This window comes from Gorilla gorilla, chromosome 12 (assembly GCF_029281585.2).
Source record: "Gorilla gorilla gorilla isolate KB3781 chromosome 12, NHGRI_mGorGor1-v2.1_pri, whole genome shotgun sequence".
NCBI classification, from domain to species: domain Eukaryota; kingdom Metazoa; phylum Chordata; class Mammalia; order Primates; family Hominidae; genus Gorilla; species Gorilla gorilla.
In genome coordinates this window covers 102,591,409-102,613,130 of record NC_073236.2, presented here as the reverse complement: position 1 = coordinate 102,613,130, position 21,722 = coordinate 102,591,409, and the positions used below count along the sequence as shown (strand labels likewise).

General features: G+C 37.1%; 1 protein-coding gene across 3 annotated transcripts in view; it reads right to left on the bottom strand.

Annotated features, from left to right (window-relative positions):
• Window positions 1-21,722, bottom strand: part of CEBPZ (CCAAT enhancer binding protein zeta) — a 29,031-nt gene that overhangs the window by 5,241 nt on the left and 2,068 nt on the right. For 2 of the 3 annotated variants that reach the window (XM_004029095.5, XM_019021197.4), the window contains exons 2-13: window positions 19,587-21,079; window positions 16,235-16,466; window positions 15,442-15,625; window positions 13,435-13,523; window positions 10,007-10,060; window positions 9,337-9,439; window positions 9,161-9,229; window positions 7,916-7,982; window positions 6,888-6,985; window positions 5,388-5,445; window positions 4,896-5,092; window positions 4,060-4,143 (exon numbers count right to left, since the gene is read on the bottom strand). In XM_004029095.5, coding sequence (XP_004029144.4) covers window positions 4,060-4,143; window positions 4,896-5,092; window positions 5,388-5,445; window positions 6,888-6,985; window positions 7,916-7,982; window positions 9,161-9,229; window positions 9,337-9,439; window positions 10,007-10,060; window positions 13,435-13,523; window positions 15,442-15,625; window positions 16,235-16,466; window positions 19,587-21,079 — 2,728 coding nt within the window. The remainder of the gene's footprint in view (window positions 1-4,059; window positions 4,144-4,895; window positions 5,093-5,387; window positions 5,446-6,887; window positions 6,986-7,915; window positions 7,983-9,160; window positions 9,230-9,336; window positions 9,440-10,006; window positions 10,061-13,434; window positions 13,524-15,441; window positions 15,626-16,234; window positions 16,467-19,586; window positions 21,080-21,722) is intronic. The other variant, XM_063695957.1, reaches the window with a different exon arrangement.

Here is a 21,722-nt window from a genome sequence, read left to right as displayed (position 1 = left end):
GTACCTCACATCTCAAATACTAACGTTGGATGTAAATGGCCTAAATGCTCCTCTTAAAAGATAACATTTGGACCACCAACCAAGAATCTGCTGCGTTCAGGAGACTCACCTAACACATAAGGACTCACATAAACTTAAGGTAAAGGGGTGGGAAAAGATACTCCATGCAAATGGAAACCAAAAGCAAGCAGGAGTAGCTATTCTTATATCAGACAAAACAGACTTTAAAGCAACAACAGTTAAAAAAGACAAAGAGGGACATTACATACTAGTAAAATGATTAGTCCAACAAGAAATGTCATAATCCAAAATATATATGCACCTACCACCAGAGCTCCCAAATTTATAAAACCATTACTACTAGACCTAAGAAATTAGACAGATGGCAACACAATAATAGTGGGTGACTTCAATACTCCACTGACAGTCCTAGACAGGTCATCAAGACAGAAAGTCAACAAAGAAACAATGGACTTAAACTATACCCTAGAACAAATGGACTTAACAGATACCTACGGAACATTCTACCCAAAAACTGCAGAATATACATTATTTTCATCAGCACACGGAGCATTCTCAAGGACAGACCATATGGTAGGCCACAAAAGAAGTCTCAATAAACTTAAGAAAACTGAAATTGTATCAAGTACCCTCTCACACCACAGTGGAATACAATTGGAAATTAACTCCAAAAGGAACCCTCAAAACTATATACAAATACATGGAAATTTAATAATCTGCTCTTGAATGATCTTTGTGTCAACAATGAAATCAAGATGGAAATTAAAAATTTTTGAACTGAACAATAGTGACACAACCCATCAAAACCTCTGGGATACAGCAAAATCGGCACTACATTTAGTAAGTTCACAGCATTAAATGTCTACATCAAAAAGATAAATGAAACAAAAAGCTGGTTCTGTGGAAAAATAAAGAAAATTGGTAGACCATTAGCAAGATTAACCAAAAAAAGAAGAGAGAAGATCTGAATAAGCTCAATCAGAGACGAAATGGGAGATACTACAACCGATACCACAGAAATACAAAAGATCATTCAAGGCTACTATGAACACCTTTATGCACAAAAACTAGAAAACCTAGAGAAAAATGGATAAATTCCTGGAAATATACAACCCTTCTAGATTAAACCAGAAAGAAATGGAAACTCTAAACAGACCAATAACAAGTAGCACGACTGAAACAGTAACAAAAAAATTGCCAACAAAACAAAGTCCAGGACCAGATGGATTCACAGCTGAATTCTATCAGACATTCAAAGAACTGGTACCAATCCTGCTGAAACTATTCCAAAAGATAGGGAAAGAGGGAATCCTCCCTAAATCATTCAATGAAGCCAATATCACCCTAATTCCAAAATCAGGAAATGACATAACAAAAGAAAACTAGAGACCAATATTCCTGATGAACACAGATGCAAAAACCCTCAATAAAATACTAGCTAACCGACTCCAACAGCATATCAAAAAGATAATACACCATGATCAAGTGGGTTTCTTGCCAGGGATATAGGGCTGGTTTAACATAATGCAAGTCAATAAATATGATATACCACATAAACAATTAAAAACCATACGATCATCTCAATAGATGCAGAAAAAGCATTTGACAAAATCAAGCATTCTTTATGATTTAAACCCTCAGCAAAATTGGCATAGAAGGGACGTACCTTAAAAGTAATGAAAGCCATCTATGATAAACCCATAGCCAACATTATACTGAACAGGGAAAAGTTGAAAGCATTCCCCCTGAGAACTGGAACAAGACAAGGATGCCCACTTTCACCACTTCTATTCAACATAGTACTGGAAATCCTAGCCAGTGCAACTGGACAAGAGAAAGAAATAAAGGGCATTCATATCAGTAAAGAGGAAGTCAAAGTGTCACTATTCACCGATGATATGATAGTATACCTAGAAAACCCTAAAGACTCATCCAAAAAGATCCTAGATCTGATAAATAAATCCAGCAAAGTTTCAGGATACAAAATCAATGTACGCAAACCAGTAGCACTGCTATACACCAACAGCAACCAAGCTGAGAATCAAATCAATTACTCAACCCCCCTTACAACACCTGCCAAAAAAAATAATAATAATAATACTTAGGAGTACACCTCATCAAGGAGCTGAAAGATCTCTAAAAGGAAAACTACAAAACACTGCTGAAAGAAACCACAGACACACACAAATGGAAACACATCCCATGTTCATGGATGGGTAGAATTGATATTGTGAAAATGACCATACTGCCAAAAGCAATCTATAAATTTAATGTAATTCCCATCAAAATGCCATCATCATTCTTCACAGAACTAGGAAAAAAAATCCTGAAATTCATATGGAACAAAATAAGAGCCTGCATAGCCAAGCAAGACTAAACAAAAAGAACAAATCTAGAGGCATCTCATTACCTGACTTCAAACTATACTACTAGGCTATTGTTACCAAAATAGCATGCCATGGTACTTGTACAAAAACACGCACGTAGACCAATGGAACAGAATAGAGAACCCAGAAATAAAGCCAAATACTTACAACCATCTGATCTTTGACAGAGTAAACAAAAACAAACTGGGGAAAAGACACCCTATTGAACCATTGGTGCTGGGATAACTGGCAAGCCACACGTAGGAGAATTAAACTGGATCCTCATTTCTCACCTTATGCAGAAAACTCAAGATGGATCGAAGACTTAAAGGTAAGACCTGAAACTGTAAAAATTCTAGAAGATAACATTGGAAAAACTCTTCTAGACATTGGCTTAACCAGAGTTCATGACCAAGAACCTAAATGCAAATCCAACAAAAACAAATAGATGGGACTTAATTAAGCTAAAAAGCGTCTGCATAGCAAAATAAATAATCAGCAGAGTAAATAGACAACCCACAGAGTGGGAGAAAATCTTCGTAAACTATGCATCTGAGAAAGGACTAATGTCCAGAATCTATAAGGAACTCAAAAAAGTCAGCAAGAAAAAAACAATCCCATCAAAAAGTGCGTTAAGGATATGAACAGACAATTCTCAAAAGGTATACAAATGGTCAAGAAACATATGAAGAAATGCTCAACATCCCTAATTATCAGGGAAATGCAAATCAAAGCCACAGTGCAATACCACCTTACTCCTGCAAGAATGGCCGTAATTTAAAAATAAAAAAAATTTCAGATGTTGGCGTGGATGCGGTAATAAGGGAACACTTCTACACTGCTGGTGGGAATGTAAACTAGTACAACCACTATGGTAAACAGTATGGAGAGTCCTTAAAGAACTGAAAGTAGAACTATCATTTGATCTAGCAATCCCACCACTGGGTACTACCGAGAGGAAAATAAGTCATTATATAAAAAAGACACTTAAACACACAGATTTATAGTAGCACAATCTGCAATTGCAAAAATATGGAACCAACCTAAATGCCCATCAACTAATGAGTGGATAAAGAAAATGTGGTATACATATACCATGGAATGCTACTCATCCATAAAAAGGAGAGAAATAATGGCATTCGCAGCAACCTGAATACAGCTGGAGACCATTATTCTAAGCGAAGTAATTCAGGAATGGAAAACCAAACATTCTATGTCCTCAGTTATAAATGGGAGCTAAGCAATGAGGATACAAAGGCTTAAGAATGATATAATAGACTCTGGGGACTTGGGGGGAAGAGTGGGAGGCAGTGGGGGATAAGAGTACACATTGGGTGCAGTGTACTGCTTGAGTGATGGGTGCACCAAAATTTCAAAAATCACTACTAAAGAACTTACCTATGTAACCAAACACCCTACCTGTTCCCTCAAAACAAATGAAATAATGATAACAAATTTTAAAAAAGTGAATGAAAAGATGATCCAGAGATATCTGAATGCGAGAAACAATTCAAAATGAGGAAAATAATTTCCACTTAACATCTTTCTTAAAAAGAACCCCCCCCACCCCTGAATTTTATTAACCAAATTTAGGAGAGTTCATTTCCCAAAATGATAATGACACCTTTCACATGGACACTGCTTTTAAAAGATATTAAATGCATTTTCTTACCTTGAAATGAGCCAGCAAAGTCAAAATCATCTGTACCTTTTCTCTTGCTTTTCTTAGTACTGACTTTGGAGTGGACTTCAAGTTCTGTTACACGAAAAATTTGCTAATAAGCAATTTAAAAACAATAAGACTGGAAAATATTACTCCAAGATATGCTAAAATCTTTATTCTGATGGTAAGGCACTATACTGCTATTCCATGTGGGTTTTGTAATTCCACTAGCATAGGCTTGAGGACAGACTGAGAAAAAGACTCTAAGAATTGGCACAGTTCTAATATTTTGTGCAAGTACAAAATTTTCTAAATAGCTTCATTAATAAGACCAAATAATATAAAACCCCTTAAAACAAGAAACTTCTGCTGTGGTTCAGAATAAGTAGAAGAATGTTGGGCAGGCATGTGCATGCTGGAGGTATGTGAAAGGACAGAAAGGTCAGACAACAGTCTAGAGACAATTCTGGGTGTTCCTTGCTAATTTACGAGATAAAATATTCACCTTCATCTATGCTGGGCTATGATGAATACTGATTAACTTTTATAAACTGCTAATTACTATTAAAAAATGGCAGCATTTCAGCTCAACATGTATTGTACAGAGAAGCTAGCTGCTGGTTAAAGTCCAAAGCTCAAAAAGCTGCTTAAAAGAAAACACACATAATACACAATAAAAACCCTTCAGCTCCAAACGAGAAGGGAAAAGGTCCTTTTAAGTTCCTGGCTGACATGAGTATTAATTTGAATACAGGGCTATATTAAAAACCTTTAGCAGAAAAACAAACTTAAGGCTAAGGAAGTGAGGAAGACACAGTTTATGTCTTATTTTAAAAAATGCTTACCTGGAACGCTCTCACTTTCATCATCTAACACATCCATGAATGTTCCTCCATCTTCTTCAACTTCAGCAAATTCTTCATCATCCATACTTCCTAAAGAAACTTCATCGTCATCCAGGTTACCAAGTTCATCATCACTACCTTCTGAATCTTCATCTAATGTGTTATCCTTAGCTCCTTTTGTTCTCTTTTTCACGTTTCTGGAAAAAAACACAACTTGTAATACAAGAGGAGGCGGTATTTTCTAAAGTAGTGTTTTGCTGACTACTAGGGCAGTAGGCTATTAAATGACTCAGAAGGAGAAAGCTTTGCAGACTGCTCAGAGTAAATAATAACGTGCTTTATAAAGGTCAAAGATGAAAGTACTGTATCCACTTCCCAAACTTACTTGACTACATTTCCCCTTTATCATATAGCTCTGTGGTCTACTGTTCTGAGGGACAACAATTTGGGAAATGCTAGAAAAATAGGAAGGAGAAGATAGAAGTATGTTACCCAGCAAAATCCATATCATCCTTTCCAGAGCTGAAACAGTTATCATCTTCAAATGTGTCTGCCAGAGAATACAGAAATGTGAGATACAACAAAGAATGACAAGCTTGACATACATCTTGTATCTGAATCAATTATTCTAAGTCATGATTCTGCTGTTTATGACAAGTGAACACCAAAACAATATAAATGTTACTGTTGCTAGTGTGTCTTAATAATGTATACAAACCTGTGAAATACTGATCTTAGTTAAATCCCAAAACTAAAGAAGGATCCAGTTAATTTCGGCTCTTTCTACAGTTCTTTTATGGAATGAGGATAAATATCAAATAAAATGATATTTAGCAATTGTGGTCCTTTTTACTCTATTAGAACTACTTAAGTGCTCATTTTTAATAGGTGTGATACAATATGTAACATCTCATGCTTGTAATTCCAGCACTTTGGGAGGCCGAGGTGGAGTGATCATCAGCCTGGGCAACACGGCAAGACCCTATCTCTATTAAAAAAAAAAAAACAAAAAATAAACGAGCCAGGCATCATGGCATGTACCTGTAGTCCCAGCTACCCGTGAGGCTGAGGCAGGAAAATCGCCTGAGCCCAGAAGGTCTAGGCTGCAGGGCTGCAGTTAGTTGTGATTGTGCCACTGCACTCCAGCCTGGGAGACAGAGAGAGCCTGTCTCAAAACAAACAAACAAACCCCCCAAAAAACAACAACAAAAAAATATGTAACGTGAAATCAGTGTAAGTCTTTCCAATTTACCATGTTTTTTGTTTAAGTCTATTAAGTTTCAATCAAAATTTCTGTAGCTCTGTGGATTAAAGATAAAAAAGATCAAACAGTAGACTATTGCTGTCAATTAGTACTGATATACTGTAATAGATTATGAATAGTAAAAAGGATTTCTTTTTCACATGAGATTTGGCTGTAACAATTGAATAGACTTAAGCAAATATAAATGTTTTCTTATATAGACTATCCAAAGCACAAATCATCTATTTTTCTGGTGCAAATGTGGGTGAATTACCATATATCAAAAAAATATTTCTTTCTTTTTTTTTTTTTTTTGAGACAGGGTTTCACTCTGTCACCCAGGCTAGAGTGCAGTGGCGTAATCTTGGCTCATGGCAACCTCTGACTCCTGGATTCAAGCAATTCTCGTGCCCCTGCTTCTCGAGTAGCTGGGACTACAGGTGCGTGCCACCATGCCCAGCTCATTTTTTGGGGTTTTTAGTAGAGACAGGGTTTCACCATATTGGCCAGGCTGGTCTCGAACTTCTGACCTCAAACGATCTTCCTGCCTCGGCCTGCCAAAGTGCTGGGATTACAGGTGTGAGCCACAGCGCCTGGCCCCAAATATTTCTTAATCTTCCACTGTGATTTGCATGATATTCTTAGCTAAGTGATTTTTTAAAACTAAGGCCACTTCTCCCACTAATGTTCCATGGTCTATTAACACATAGTAGTAGATTATTTTACAAAGAGTCAACAAAACAAATTACCAATCAGCTCTTCAAATTCTTCATCATCCACGTCTTCTATACTTTCTTCATCTGCATCCCGTTTTTGTTTCTCTTTAACAGCAACTTTTTTATAATACCTATAATATTCATGTTATATATTTGACAATTTTATTAAAGGTCTAATCTTACTATAATCAAAGCACCTATGACCAGTGGCAAACCACAACTGTAAAATCTTAAGTATACTCAATTGGAAATAAATGACTGAAATTTGTATCTAATATACAAAAAATAGTTTAACTCAATAAAAAGTAGCTGGAATCTTTTAAGTGTAATACATTTCAAAGATAATATTTTATCAGCCCTATTCTTATATTAGAATACAGCAAAACTTAGCCATTTACAGATGTAATCAAACCCTCAAAATTATTCATTCTAAATGATTTTAAAAAACAAGCCAAATCAAACCTAATTAACCAGTCAACCAGATGAGATAAGAGGTACTTTACTACCCTAAGGCATTAGGTTATGATACTAGTTGGTTTAGGACTTATTTTTATAACAGTGCACTGAATTTTTCTGAATCCATTCTAAGGGCCATGGTCTGGATAAATTACCCATGAGTTATCACTATATTAAACGTAAAGTATTATATTAAAATCTATATTAAAGGTAGATTTTAAGCCTATAAAGAAAATTATTATAAAAGGAAATTAAAGGCTAAATTCCAAAAAGAAGCATAAAACAAAATTTATATGCTAAATTAACAAAACTCCCAAATTTACTTTAGTTTTAATAAGATATATTAAGATTAGTAAAATGACTGATTTGTAAATTTTCTTAACAAACATAGACATATCCTTTGATCTTTTCAAAATATGCTGATTAGATTTCATAAAATGAAGCATTTAAAACTAAGGCCACTTCTCCCACTAATGTTCCATGGTCTATTAACACATAGTAGTAGATTACTGAAGTAGATTATTTCATAAAATGAAGCATTTTATGAAATCTAAAAATTTAAATTTTAGCAGTTTCCCCAAATGAAACTATATTATGTATAGTACCTGTGGAAAAACACTTCATCCACTGGTATTTGGCTTTCTTCTTTTGCAAGGAACTCCTTACTGTTCACTACAAAAATAAATTTAAACATTTTAACTTAATATAGCAATCCCCTTTATGTTACTCAAGTTCTTAAGACAAAATACAGCATAATCTGTAATTCTAAAAATCTCAGAATTGTGAGGAAGGTAGACAGAAGGGACTCTGGAGTGCAAGGGACAATCTCTGAAAAAGTCTGTGTGAAGACCCATCATTTGAAATTTCACTGGCTACAGCATAAAGTAGGCAGTACATAGCTGTCAGTGCCGTTACAGTGAAACAACAGGGTTCTCTTACTGTTCTTCAATTGCATCCAGGACCCAACTTTCAAGAGAAATAAAAAATTCAAAGAGTTATTTTAATAAATAATCACTTTAAACTTGTCATTTTCTGCTCAAAAAATGACAAGCTTGCCATTAATGCTTGCCATTCTGGGAATAAACAGGGAGTTAACAGAGTTTTCCTTTATACTGAGGAAACCTAAGAAATAAGGAACTACAAGAAATCAGTTTTACCTCTTCAGAATAAAAATTGCTGACTCATCCTGAGTAAAAGGAGATTTGGCTTTTAATTCTAACTTACTAACTGTGGGTAAGTCCTTTTACATCTCTGGACCTCTGTGAAGTAAGTCACTGGAAATTAAATGATCTATAAGGTCTAATTTAATCCTGGTCTCTGAACAAAAGGGAGATGAGATCTGGTATGCAAAGAAATGTCTGCTTTGAATACAACAACAGACTCAGACCCAGAAGATGGCTAGCAAATATAGAAGTAGGTTATTAAGTTTAAAATGATGCTCTGTGACAAAACCAGCTGTGCGTTTTTGTGCTGCTAAGCTGATATTAGAGAGCTTTAAGATGGTCTGAACTGTAAGCAATAATAATTATATACATAGGCGTTGTTGATGAAGCTATGGATGATAAAATGGTGATAACTGTCAAAGCTGGGTGATGGTAATGGGGGGGGGTTCATCATACTATTTTGTTTATTTTGGATATGTTTCAAATTTGCTGTAATAAAGTTAAAAAAAAAAAAAAGGCCCAGTCAGATACAGTAGATTTAAGAATACCTATTCTTGGGAAAAAAGATGGATAATGTCTTTGATGCTCAGGTTTTATTCTGATAAATTAGAACAAAGAATAATACAATTTATGCATCTTTGTCTTATATTGTCTTTTCAGTTTCAACTGTCTAAGCTTTATACTTACCAGGAAGATGACGAATATCCTTAATAAAATGTTTTCTTTTCGGCTGCATCACAACACTATCTGTGTTTTCTGAAATGTAAAATTATGACAGTATAATGCAAAACCTAGTTATAAGCTCATATTGTTTATTATGTATTAAAAATGAAAGCCAAATAATTCACTAAATAGAAGCATACCTTTGCCTTTATGGGGCTTTGGATTTCGGTATACAAATCGATCCAAAAATCTCATTAGAGTGAAATCCTGCAGTGGGTCCCCTGAATACTGAATATAGTTTCCCTGAAAAGTGGAGGGGGGATTTAAAAACTTAATTCAAATTATATCTATGAATCCAAGTAAGAAAAAGGAAGAAAAAGATAATTTCTATTACACTGTATTGAAGATACAAATATGCAATAAATGACTCTTCAGATATCTCTCTCATGCACATTATACTTAAAAAATTAAACACACAGATACATACACATACATATTCTAGGATGTAATGTTGATTTGATGGATAGACTAATATTAATAATGTAGGCCATCTAACCGTTAATCAGGAACCAAACCCTGAAGTGGCAAACACAGCAAATGGGAAAGTGAGGCAGTATTTCTCCAGGAAAGGAGCTAGAAGGTAATAAATAAATAACTGCTGTGGCTTTCAATGTCTTATTGCTTCCACTCATCTCAGAGTGGGAAAAGTTATCTGCTACTCTGTATGAAACAAGTCACTGCTTCTTTATATGAGCAGTAAAATGTACAAGATTCTCTCTGTTAGAGAAAACACTGTACGACCAATTACTGATTATCTAAAATGATACTTTTTTTTCTTATTTCTCATCTTTGGATTTATTTTAGACTCACCTGAAGGATGGTCTTTGCAAAAAGGGCCACGGAGGGATGAAAATGCACAGATAACTAAAAAGAAAAATGTGAATAATATCAATATTTCTAAGGTCGACTCTTAGTACATTTATAGCTTATTTAAGAAAATCGGACTGGGTGTGGTGGCTCACACCTGTAGTTCCAGCACTTTGGGAGGCTCAGGCAGGCAGATTGCTTGAGCCCAGAAGTTGAGACTGGCCTGGGCAATATGGCGAAACCCCATGTCTACAAAAGTACAAAAATAGTCAGGGCGTGATGGTGCGCGCATGCCTGTACTCCCAGCTACTCAGGAGGCTAAAGTGGGAGGACTGCCTGGGCCCAGGAGGTCGAGGCTGCAGTGAGCTGACATGGCACCACTGCACTCCAGCCTGGGTGACAGAGTGAGACCCTATTTCAACAACAACAAAAAAGAAAATGCAAAAATTTGAAATTTAAGCCAATACATTAAAAAAGTGATTCTCAAAACATTTTGGTCTCAGGACCATTTCCTACACTTAAAAACCAAAAATTCCATCAGTTTCTATTTAACAGGTTTATATCTACAGACACCTATGTTATAAAAATAAACAGAAAAATTGTAAATACTTATAGGTCCATTAAAAATAACAATAAAGTGGCCACGCACGGTGGCTCACGCCTGTAATCCCAGCACTTTGGGAGGCCGAGGTGGGCGGATCATGAGGTCAGGAGATCGAGACCATCCTGGCTAACATGGTGAAACCCCATCTCTACTAAAAATACAAAAAATTAGCCGGGCATGGTGGCGGGTGCCTGTAGTCCCAACTACTCGGGAGGCTGAGGCAGGAGAATGGTGTGAACCTGGGAGGCGGAACTTGGAGTGAGCCGAGATCGCGCCACTGCACTCCGGCCTGGGCAACAGAACAAGACTCTGTCTCAAAAAAAAAAAAAAAACAAAAAACAAAAACCATAAAGCTACGACATACTAGTAAGTAGCGTATTTATGAAAAATAATTATGCGGCCAGGCGTGGTGGCTCACGCCTGTAATCCCAGCATTTTGGGAGGCCGAGGCGGGCGGATCACGAGGTCAGGAGATCGAGACCATCCTGGCTAACACGGTGAAACCCCGTCTCTACTAAAAATACAAAAAATTAGCCAAGCGTGGCCGTGTGCACCTGTAGTCCCAGCTACTTGGGAGGCTGAGGCAGGAGGATGGTGTGAACCCGGGAGGCGGAGCTTGCAGTGAGCTGAGATCGCGCCACTGCACTCCAGCCTGGGAGCCAGAGCAAGACTCTGTCTCAAAAAAAAAAAAAAAAAAAAAGAAAAAAAGAAAAATAATTATGCTTCAGGACTATATATATAGCGAGTAATATTATTTTACAGTTTTGCAAATCTCTTTAATGTCTGGCTTAACAGAAGAGAGTGGATTATTTCATCTGCTTCTGTATTCCATGTTGAAATATACAATCTGGCCTCATATGTGTAGAAAATAGTCTCACATAGCTGTGAATTTTCTTCTTTAGTACTATACCAAAACCAAAGATTAGTTGTAATATGGAATCTGAAACCCATATTCAATTGGCTTTTGGTACTTGCTACTCAAAATTATTTGGTCTACTTTGAATCAATCGTTTATTCACTCAAGAATTTGTAACATTCAGGTGGCACAGTGGCTCACGCCTGTAATCCCAGCACTTTGGGAGGCTGAGGTAGGTGGATCACCTGAAGTCAGGAGTTCGAGACCAGCCTGGACAACATGGCAAAACACTGTCTGCGCTAAAAATAAAAAAATTAGCTGGGCATGGTGGCATGCTCCTGTAATCCCAGCTACTCAGGAGGTAGAGGTTGCAGTGAGCCGAGATCGCGCCACTGCATTCCAGTATGGGTGACAGAACCTTCTTGTCTCAAAAAAAAAGAATTTGTAACATTGTGCATTGGTCATTGGAAAAATACCTTATGCAGTCCTTCCAAACACTGGCACATTTTGTTATACTTTACCACAAAAATCACATTGTTAGAACCACTGATTTCATCAGAAAAGTTTTACAAATTGAGAAACTGTCAAGCTCAAGGTGGTGGTTACAAGATTTTTAAAACTTTAATCTTTGCTCGAAAGCTTTATTTTTTGAATTTTATTGCTGACAACAAATACTGCCAGCTTTTTTGTTTCATTCATTTTCAAGAAAATATCTCCCAAATACCTAAGCCTGAATAACCAGTTTGTCAGTCTTTCATGAAAGAGCAGCTAGATGAGCTTGCAACAACTGGTAAGCACTTGTCCTTGAGACACGTGACAACCTTCATGCTTTAGGTAGGCAGCAGAGGTATGTTACGCATACTTGCTATGTATGCACACGAAATACTAAAAAGACATGTTACTTTAAGGTCAAGACACTAAAATCAATAATTCTCCCTGTGTCATCATTCTTAAGTCATACTGGCTTTTTTTTTTTTTTTAACTGCACATATGTGGCAGTGATGAATATAATGGCTTCTGATGCAGCTTGGTGCTGTCTTTATTCAGGATAAGCTGCAGCAGTTTTACCTATCATTTCTTTTATAGTATCAGTGCCACCGTCAACACAGTGATGAAAACAAATAATGTACTGGTATTACTATGGAAAGAACTGTGACCTGGCCGACTCACTAAAAAGGTATCAGGAACTCTTAGCGGTCTGGCCGCACTTTGAGAATAGCTGCATAAGATACTTACTGGCTTTACACAAAAAGTCACAGAAAGTTATTAAAAATATGAATTCCTCTTACAAATTCAGAAAAGTAACTTTATTTGCAAAAAATTTTATCATAAAACTTTTCAGAGGTATCTAATGAATAAAGCAAAATGTATCCATTTTCAACTCTATATGCAATAATCTACCTACAAAAAGCAACAGTCATAACCCATGCATGACATCCTTATTTTACATGCACACTTAAGATTTTCTACAAAATGAACACTTCACATAGTATCTTCCCCCAAATGTGGACTTTTAATGTTTATTAATGCTTATAATTATCATAAAAAAACAAAAACTTCAAGGCATTACATCCTCAAGGGCAAAAATATACAGCATAGGCTGGGCGCAGTGGCTCATGCCTGTAATCCCAGCACTTTGGGAGGCTGAGGCGGGCGGATCACAAGGTCAGGAGATCAAGACCATCCTGGCCAACATGGTGAAACCCTGTCTCTACTAAAAATACAAAAATTAGCTGGGCGTGGTGGTAGGCGCCTGTAATCCCAGCTACTTGGGAGGCTGAGCCAGGAGAATGGCTTGAACCCGGAAGGCGGACGTTACAGTGAGCCAAGATCATGCCACTGCACTCCAGCCTGGTGACAGAGGAAGACTGTCTCAAAAAAAAAAAAAAAAAAAAAAAAAAAAATATATATATATATATATATATATATATATAGCATAAATGAATAAAAGACAATTTGAAATTATTTTACCTTTTTGAGTTCCCAAAGACTTGTATTTTCAGCTCCACAGAACAGAGGGTTTCTACTGAATGGATCGTATTTATTTAACTGTTTCCCACCTAGGAATAACAAAAAAAATACAATTTCTCAAATGCTTTCTTCCTAGCCCAAGAGGTCATTAAAAGCACCACCATTAATATTCTCAACAGATATCTCCAACATTCTTACTTGGCCAAGCAACCCAGATTAAAAAGTCTGAGCTCCCTCAAGAATTTGTCTTGGTACTTAAGCTAGCATTTGCTCTTGAATAAAGCATAGAACATGTTTATCCCAAACACCAAAAGCTTTCTTCAAGGCCAGGTGCAGTGGCTCACACCTGTAATCACAGCACTTAGGGAGGCTGAGGCCAGTGGATCATCTGAGTCCAGGAGTTTGAGACCAGCCTGGGCAAAATGGTGAAACCCCATCTCTTACAAAAAATACAACAAAAAAACTAGCCAGGTGTGGTGGTGTGTGCCTGTAGTCCCAGCTATTCGGGAGACTGAGGTGGGAGGATCACTTGAGCCCAGGAGACGGGAGTTGCAGTGAACCAAGATCGTGCCATTGTGATCCAGCCTGCGTGACAGAGCAAGACCCTGACTCAAAAATAAGTAAGTAAAAGCTCCCTTCAAAACTTCTCCCTTGGCTGGGCACAATGGCTCATGCCTATAATCCCAGCACTTTGGGAGGCCAAGGTGGAAAGGCTGCTTGAGACCAAGAGCTCGAGACCAGCCTGTCCACAGAGTGGGATTTCGTCTCTACAAAAAATACAACTAGCCATACCTGGTGGCACGAGCCTGTAGTCCCGGCTACCTGGGAGGCTGAGGTGGGAGGATCGCTTGAGTTCAGGAGTTTGAGGCTGCAGTGAGCCATAATGGCCCACTGTACTCCAGCCTGGCCTGGGTGACATAGTGAGACCCTGTCTCAAAAAAACAAAAACCAAACCAAAAAACCCCAAACTTCTCCCTTTTCTAAATGGCAACAAAAGGTACCCATTTTGGGGTCAAAGAGGTGGAAACGTTAAGATGGAAATAATCTGAAGATGAACTAGGTCTAAAGTCTTTTGGAGCTTTAGAGTGCTTCAAATATTTGTCATGAAAGTATGCCCAGAAATAATTCTCACTTGGAACAGGTCTGACATTATCTTCATGTTTTTAGAAACTCAGGATTAAAAAAATTTAAAACAAAGATTTTTCAGAACAAACTAGGAACTGACTACCTTCCAACACCCAAGCTCTTCATCCTTCTAAAGGATTATTCTCAGTTTAGTCTTCAGGGGAACTGATGGATTCTTCTCAAACTTTTCTGGCAGCTATCAGACTTCTCTTTTGTACTTCACAAACTTAAATTTGTAGATGAATTAATTTGACTGTGAGTCCCAAAGCAAGTTGAAGAAATGGGTCTGGCACCACATTTCTCGAACCTCAAGGCTGGTGTTTTCTTCACAGCCTCAAATGAAGAGGCTGCATTTCTAAGATTTTTTTTGACTCTAACATTCTATTAATAGACTTTTAATTTAGTTTGGTGTGTGTATAGAAAACCACTTAACATTTCTATCTTGAACAGAAAGTTTTCTATCCCTAAAACATTACTTTAAGAAACTGTGGGCCAGGTACAGTGGCTCACGCCTGTAATCCCAGCACTTTGGGAGGCTGAGGCAGGCAGATCACCTGAGGTTAGGAGTTTGAGACCAGCCTGGCGAACATGGTGAAACTCCACCTCTACTAAAAATACAAAAATTAGCCAGGTGTGGTGGCACATGCCTGTAATCCCACCTACTTGGGAGGTTGAGGCAGGAGAATCACTTGAACCTGGGAGGCGGAGGTTGCAGTGAGCCGAGATCACGCCTCTGCATTCCAGCCTGGGCAACAGAGTGAGACTCTGTCTAAATAAATAAATAAGTAAATAAAATGCTCGAATGCTAGTTTCTACGAAAATCAAAGAGAAACAAACTCCCTGGTTTAAAAATTCAAGAGAATAAAGATGAAAAAAACTCACCTTTCAAATTATCAAAGTGCACCCAGGAAGCAACCTCTGGTTTTTTGGTTTCTACATCAGTTTCAGGAACTGTTTCCTCTGTCTCAAGTTTTTTCACCATCTCTGTTTCTTTGTCTGCATCAGTGAATTTTTCCATGTCTTCATCATCATTTGCATCAATAAAATTTTCTTCATCATCAGACTCCTAACAAAAGTATAGTTTCATAAATCTACATAAATCAACTGGAAGTTGCAATAAAGTCTGTGCTCCATTATGTGATGTAGAGTTTTACTTATTGCAACTCTGGTGAAACGTGAAAGTTCTAATAAAGTAAAATGATGGCTATCAATGGTATTTAAACAAGAGAGGAGATTACATCCTTATTTCTAAACATAACACAGTTAAGTTTTGAGCTAAGAACCCCTGAGCCTTAGGGACTCTAATACTTGAAAACAATTAGCCCTCAAGTAAATTTCTGACTTGTAAATAACCCTATGAGGTAGGTACTATTATTATTTCCATTTCATTGTTAAGGAAGAAGACTTAAGAGGTCTACTAAGTTTTATAGTCTTCCAAATCTCATATAATGGTAACTTCTACTATAGTACAGTTTATTGCAAGTAGAAGAGTTGAGCAACATGCCCACCTAGTAAACTGTACAGCTGGTACTAAAATCTAGGTTTGTCCTATTCCAGAACTCACACTCATATGCTCCAGAGAACTAGGTTACTGTCATTTGAAGCAAAGAAGAACAAAACAAAAACCAATATATTTCAGCACCCACTCAATTTAAAAAGCAGTTGTAAAATATACCGGATGATCATCTAGTTGGCTTCTTAAACCTGGTTTTGCTTTAAGGATCTCAGACACAAGATATAAAGCTCCACATATAAATGGTGGCATCTGTTGACAAGTAACTTGAAGTAACCTCTTCACAAAAGCCTTCACCCGGCGCAACACAATGTCAGCTTTCAGAGATTTGTAGACAAGGTTAAGAAACATAGCTTGCTTGGAACACGTCATCAACCCTGGATCCAACATCTTCCTGCAAAACAAAACCAAGGTCAAATATTTATGTATAAAACCATCTCCACAACCAATGGTCACATATTAGAAATAGCTACTAACCTCATCTTAGTTAGGGATAACTTTGCTGCTTATTTTAGAACAAGAGACCCTGCCCTAAGAGGTAAGATGGAAGTCAATGACCAGAAAAGGATGATGATGGCACCAGGAAAAACCAACAGCAACAGACACAGGAATAGGCATTTTTGAGTGTGTGGTTTTCTTGTCTTTTCCAAGTGTTTTTCTGTTTTCTATATCAACAGGGCACAGCCCTAACAGTATTTATAGAACCCCACCAGAAAAGCTAATCTAAAACCAGATAGTGAAAACTGACCCATGAAAGCAGAACATTAGAAGATTTGGGTTTTTGTCCTTGTATAACTACCTACTAGCAGGGGGACCAGAGGCCGCCTCTTCATGATTTTAGTGAAGACCATAGATGAACAGCAGAAAATTAAATTCTAAGGACTTCAGAGAATCTCTAGTCCAATGTACTAGCTGTGTAACATTCCTCTCATACACGCTATTTTCACTGCCCAGAGTGCTTCTCTCCAACTCTCTGCATGTCCACAGTATCCAAAATTGGTTCTTCTATTAGTCTCTCAGTCCCATGTTTGTGTTCTTCATAGTTTCACAAACTTGATTTTCCTGCCTTTCCCTCTTCTCTAAAGGTCCAATGAAATAGGGATTATGCCTGTGTTATTCACTGTTGTAACCCCAGTGCCTGGCAGTTAATACCTTTACATGACAGTTTTCCAAATACTTGAACCTATTTAGCTATTATGTGCTTGTCTCTCCCTAATGTCTGTCTTCTGTAGGCTGCTCTACTTTGATCTCATGATACTTTAAAAATTCTCTATCCTAGGTGCTGAATCCTACACATGTCACCTACCGGTCGAGACCTGCAGATATTAGGACACCCAGAATTAACACAATCCTCCAGATTAGCTCTATTAACACCTGGAATCATTACTTCCTTTGTTTTAAGCATTTCCATTAATTTTTTCCTACTAATACTAGAAATGAAAAATACTTAAGCTTGTGAAGCACTTTCCTATTGCTCTGAATACTCTGGGAAATATCACCCTTTTGGTAATATTCTGGGATATTCTAGATTATTCAATTTTCTCTCTTTACATTTAAATTTTCCAACATTTCCATCCATTTTGCAATTTATCATTAGGCATAAATTCCATCTCACATCAACAGAAACATCTGAGAAGAATTTAGAGACATGTCTCTATCATTTCATGAAATATTTTCCTAATGTTTTGATAAATATTTTTGTAAACCAAATCATGTCATTTCTTTTATCCCTCAATTAACTAGGGGTTTTCTTAATGTGAAGGATTCCTAATAAAACCAACAGCAAACAAACACTTTAAGAAGGCCTAAAGGCCTGTTAAGAAACTCCATCTGTGAGAGCTTTTGGCAAATAGTAATTTCAAAAACTTAAAAATCTACCCTTCCTCAGAGATGTTAGACTATGATGTTAAATAGAGACAGAAAAATGTTTTCTAATAGATTCCAAACACTTTCTAAAAATTTCTATGACCATCAAAAGTTCAAAATAATCAAACCACCCCCCTTCAAAACAAACAAACTAACAAAAACAAAACTCAAGATCCCGAAACCTCTACATTTTCAGCCTTGGAACTCTTTTCAAATTAACAGTGTTAAGTTATGTATTACTTCAAAGAGTTGTGGAAAGGCTTCTGAGTCTTTTTAGTGGACCAGAGCAATCAGTGCTATGAAATGTCATGAACTCTACAGCAAGTGGACCTGGACTTGCCACCTAACTTGGTCTCTTAATATCTGTGTGACCTTGCACACATTATTGTATCTCACAGATTGGAGAGCTGTTAAGAGGATTAAACTAAAGAAACATGGATGAGTATCAGTAATAAGGATAGCCGCCAACATTTCACATAGCACTATGTGTTAGGCACTGTTAAGCACTTAATATACATAGAAAGATTACATGGGTTAACACACATAACCTCCCAACCTTCATTAAAGCCCCAGTTCTGTCATTTACAAGCTGTAGAACCTTGTGCAAGTTTCAAAATCTTCATAATAATCATGAGATAGCTGCTTTTCTCTCCATCCTACAGGCAAATCCACTAAAGCATGATAACATGGGATGAATTATGTCTACCAATAGGTTTTTAGTGGGGATCAACTAATTTGCCCAAAATTACACAGAAAACTAATGGCAGGGACTCAAACCCAGGCGGCGTGGCTTAAGTCTAAGATACGAACCACTACTGCACATTTTCTCACAAGATATATCTATGTAAAAACATAAAAATGAATCAGAAGGAAATATATTAATTTCTTGAACACAGTTGCTATGTTCGACTGTCTCTTAAACAGCTCCAAACTGTTTACACATTGCTGAAAATATGATGCCTCAATGGGTGAGTTGCAAAATTCAGTAAAGAAAATCTTAATCTCCATTAAAAAACAACAACAAAAAAAACCCTGCACCCTGCAGCCCCCAAAACTCTCTACTTAACATACTTTGTTTACCACCGCTCCCCTCTCTGCCACCTCCTCCAATATGAATGTGAGCGCCTCCAGGGGTGGGATTTCTGTTCGCTGTGCCTCCTGTGCACCTAGAGCATGGCACCATACTGCAGGCACTCAGAAAATACTTGTTGAATGAGTTACTGTGTGAATGCATTCAACTGTGTGAAAGACAGCAGGGAAAAGATAGAGGACTGAGGAGAATGGGAAGACGGAAACTGCAATTATATCTGCAATTTTATTTCTTTAATATCCCAAAAGATTTAAAACAAATATAGCAAAATGTTAATTCTGAAATACTAGGTGGTAGATATGAATGAATCTTTTGGGTATTTTTCTGTATTTTACAACTTCTCAAAATGAAAAATGTATTCAAAGCATCTAATATAATTTGTGCCCATCAGGGAAACAAAGATTAAGTGACTTACTTGAAGGTGGCGAGTAGCAAGCTGCTGAGGGGGCCTAAAACCAAATTTTCTAACTCTTTCTCTTGCCCCACAGAGGGCACTGCTTGTGCTGTACTATATCAAGTTATTATTTCATGTCTCATATTGGAAGGGTATGTTCTTACCTGTATAATGCTGTGTAATATCGATCCGATATTGTCTGCTGAGAATTCATTACTTGGAAAAGCAACATTAAAGCCTGGACACTGGTATTAAAATTCACAATATGCAACACTTGAAAAAGTGTGTCAATCTGCTCCCTTACTTTGTCATCACCAGTCTGGGAATAAGGGTATGCCCTATTCACACCTGTTAAAAGGACGCTAAGCATTTTTGATTCAACATCTTTTTTTTTGACACAAGTCCGAAAAAAGCAAAAGTAAACAGTTATTAATTTGTTAGCCAATTCACTTTCTTCATGGGACAGAACCATTTGATTTAAAAAGCAAATTGCGTAATATTGAGCTTTGGAGCTGATATTTGAGCGGAAGAGTAGCCTTTCTACTTCACCAGACACAACTCCTTTCATATTGGGATGTTTACAAAGTAATGTCTCTAACAGATGGGATGCTTTTGTGGCAATTCTGTTCTGAGGATCTCCCAGTTTATTTACCACTTGCACAAGAAGAGCCTTTTCTTCCTCAGGCTTGTTACAAAGCAGCTCATGAGCCACGGTAAGGGCTCGAGTTTTAGTGGTTACTAATGTATCATGACTTAAAGTTTCTAAGACCTGCACAAATTCAGCCACTAAGTGTTTCAGCTGGTGTTCAAAATACCATAATATCAGTCTTCTATCTCTTGAGTCCTTGTTGCCACTGGACAACTGTTCCAGTTTGTCAAAAGGATGCTGGCTGAAAATCCTCAGCTTCCGATTGTCTGGCAAAAGGTCTGTGATAAGCAACTCTTTGAAAGTATCCAAGGCCATAAGGCACTGCTGTTTGCTGCCCTTCTTTTTAACAAGGTTCACAAGAGTTTCTACAAACTGAAGTGTGTGAACGGCATCATCCTGAATAAGAAGAATCATGGCTGCCATCCTGTCACCTAGTGTCCCCGATGACACAATTGCCTTCATCCAGGTAGAAGAGGCTCCCTTTTGACTATTCGTCTTACTTTTGAATAAGTTGATTTCATGCTCATACAGATTCTGAGCAAGGGTTTTGTACTTAGATACAACATCCTGAGGCTGGGGTTTCAAAGAATATTCATTGCTGTACTCCAGATCATACCATTTGCCTCCAGGCCTAAGTAACAAAGTCTGTCTCTCAAAAAATTCAAAGATGTTCTGTTTATCTTTCTTTACTTTCGGTGTGGTACTGCCATTCTCATCAGAATGTGGTTCTGGCCTATTCTTATTTTTCACCTTATTAACTGATGTCCTTTGACTTTCTGCTGTATTTTTATTATTTATTTTAGGTATTTTTACTTCTTTTTTGCTGGAATTTTCTTTTTCAGCTGGTTCATCTTCTTCAATTAAGGAAGCTTTTGTATACTTCGCCAAATTAAGATTTTGAATAAATGCTTCCAATTCACCTTGCTGAAGGTCATCGATTGCTCCTTTTTTGCCTCCATCTATCACTTCCTCATTCTCATCCAAAGTAGCCAGCATAAGGTAATCTTGCTGCATTAAAAACATAAGTTAAAAATACATTACAAATGTGAAAAATAAAACCATAAAATAACAGGAGACACAACATAATTTTAAAAATAATTTCAGAACTGGAAAAATCCTTTCAAATTTGACATAAAACTCAGGGTCCACAAAGGAAAGGATAAGTAAATTTATCTCTCTCTCTTTCTTTTACACACACACACACACACTCACACACTTTTTATTTCGATATAGGAAAAAATACAAATTATAAACTGGAAAAAAAAATACAAGCAATTCCTATCAAAGTAATTGGGTTTAATCCCTTAATATAAGTTTCTACACATCAGTAAGTGACAACCCAAAAGAAAAATGTGCAAAGGATATGAACAGTTCATAGAAAAAAAGGGTTCTTTAAGAATATGAAAAGATGTTCAACCTCACTGAGGTTTAGACAAATCCACATTAAAACCACAATGATACATCCATCTTTTAATTTATCAGATGAGCAAAGATACACTGCAAGATGAGCAAGATACAATGACAGGTGATGCTGGGGAAGGGGTGGGGGAAACGGCACTTTCATACGTGGTTGATGTGAGTGTAAACTGACACAACCTCCATGGAGGACAATTTGTCAACTCCAATCACAACTATTTAATACAAGGCACAC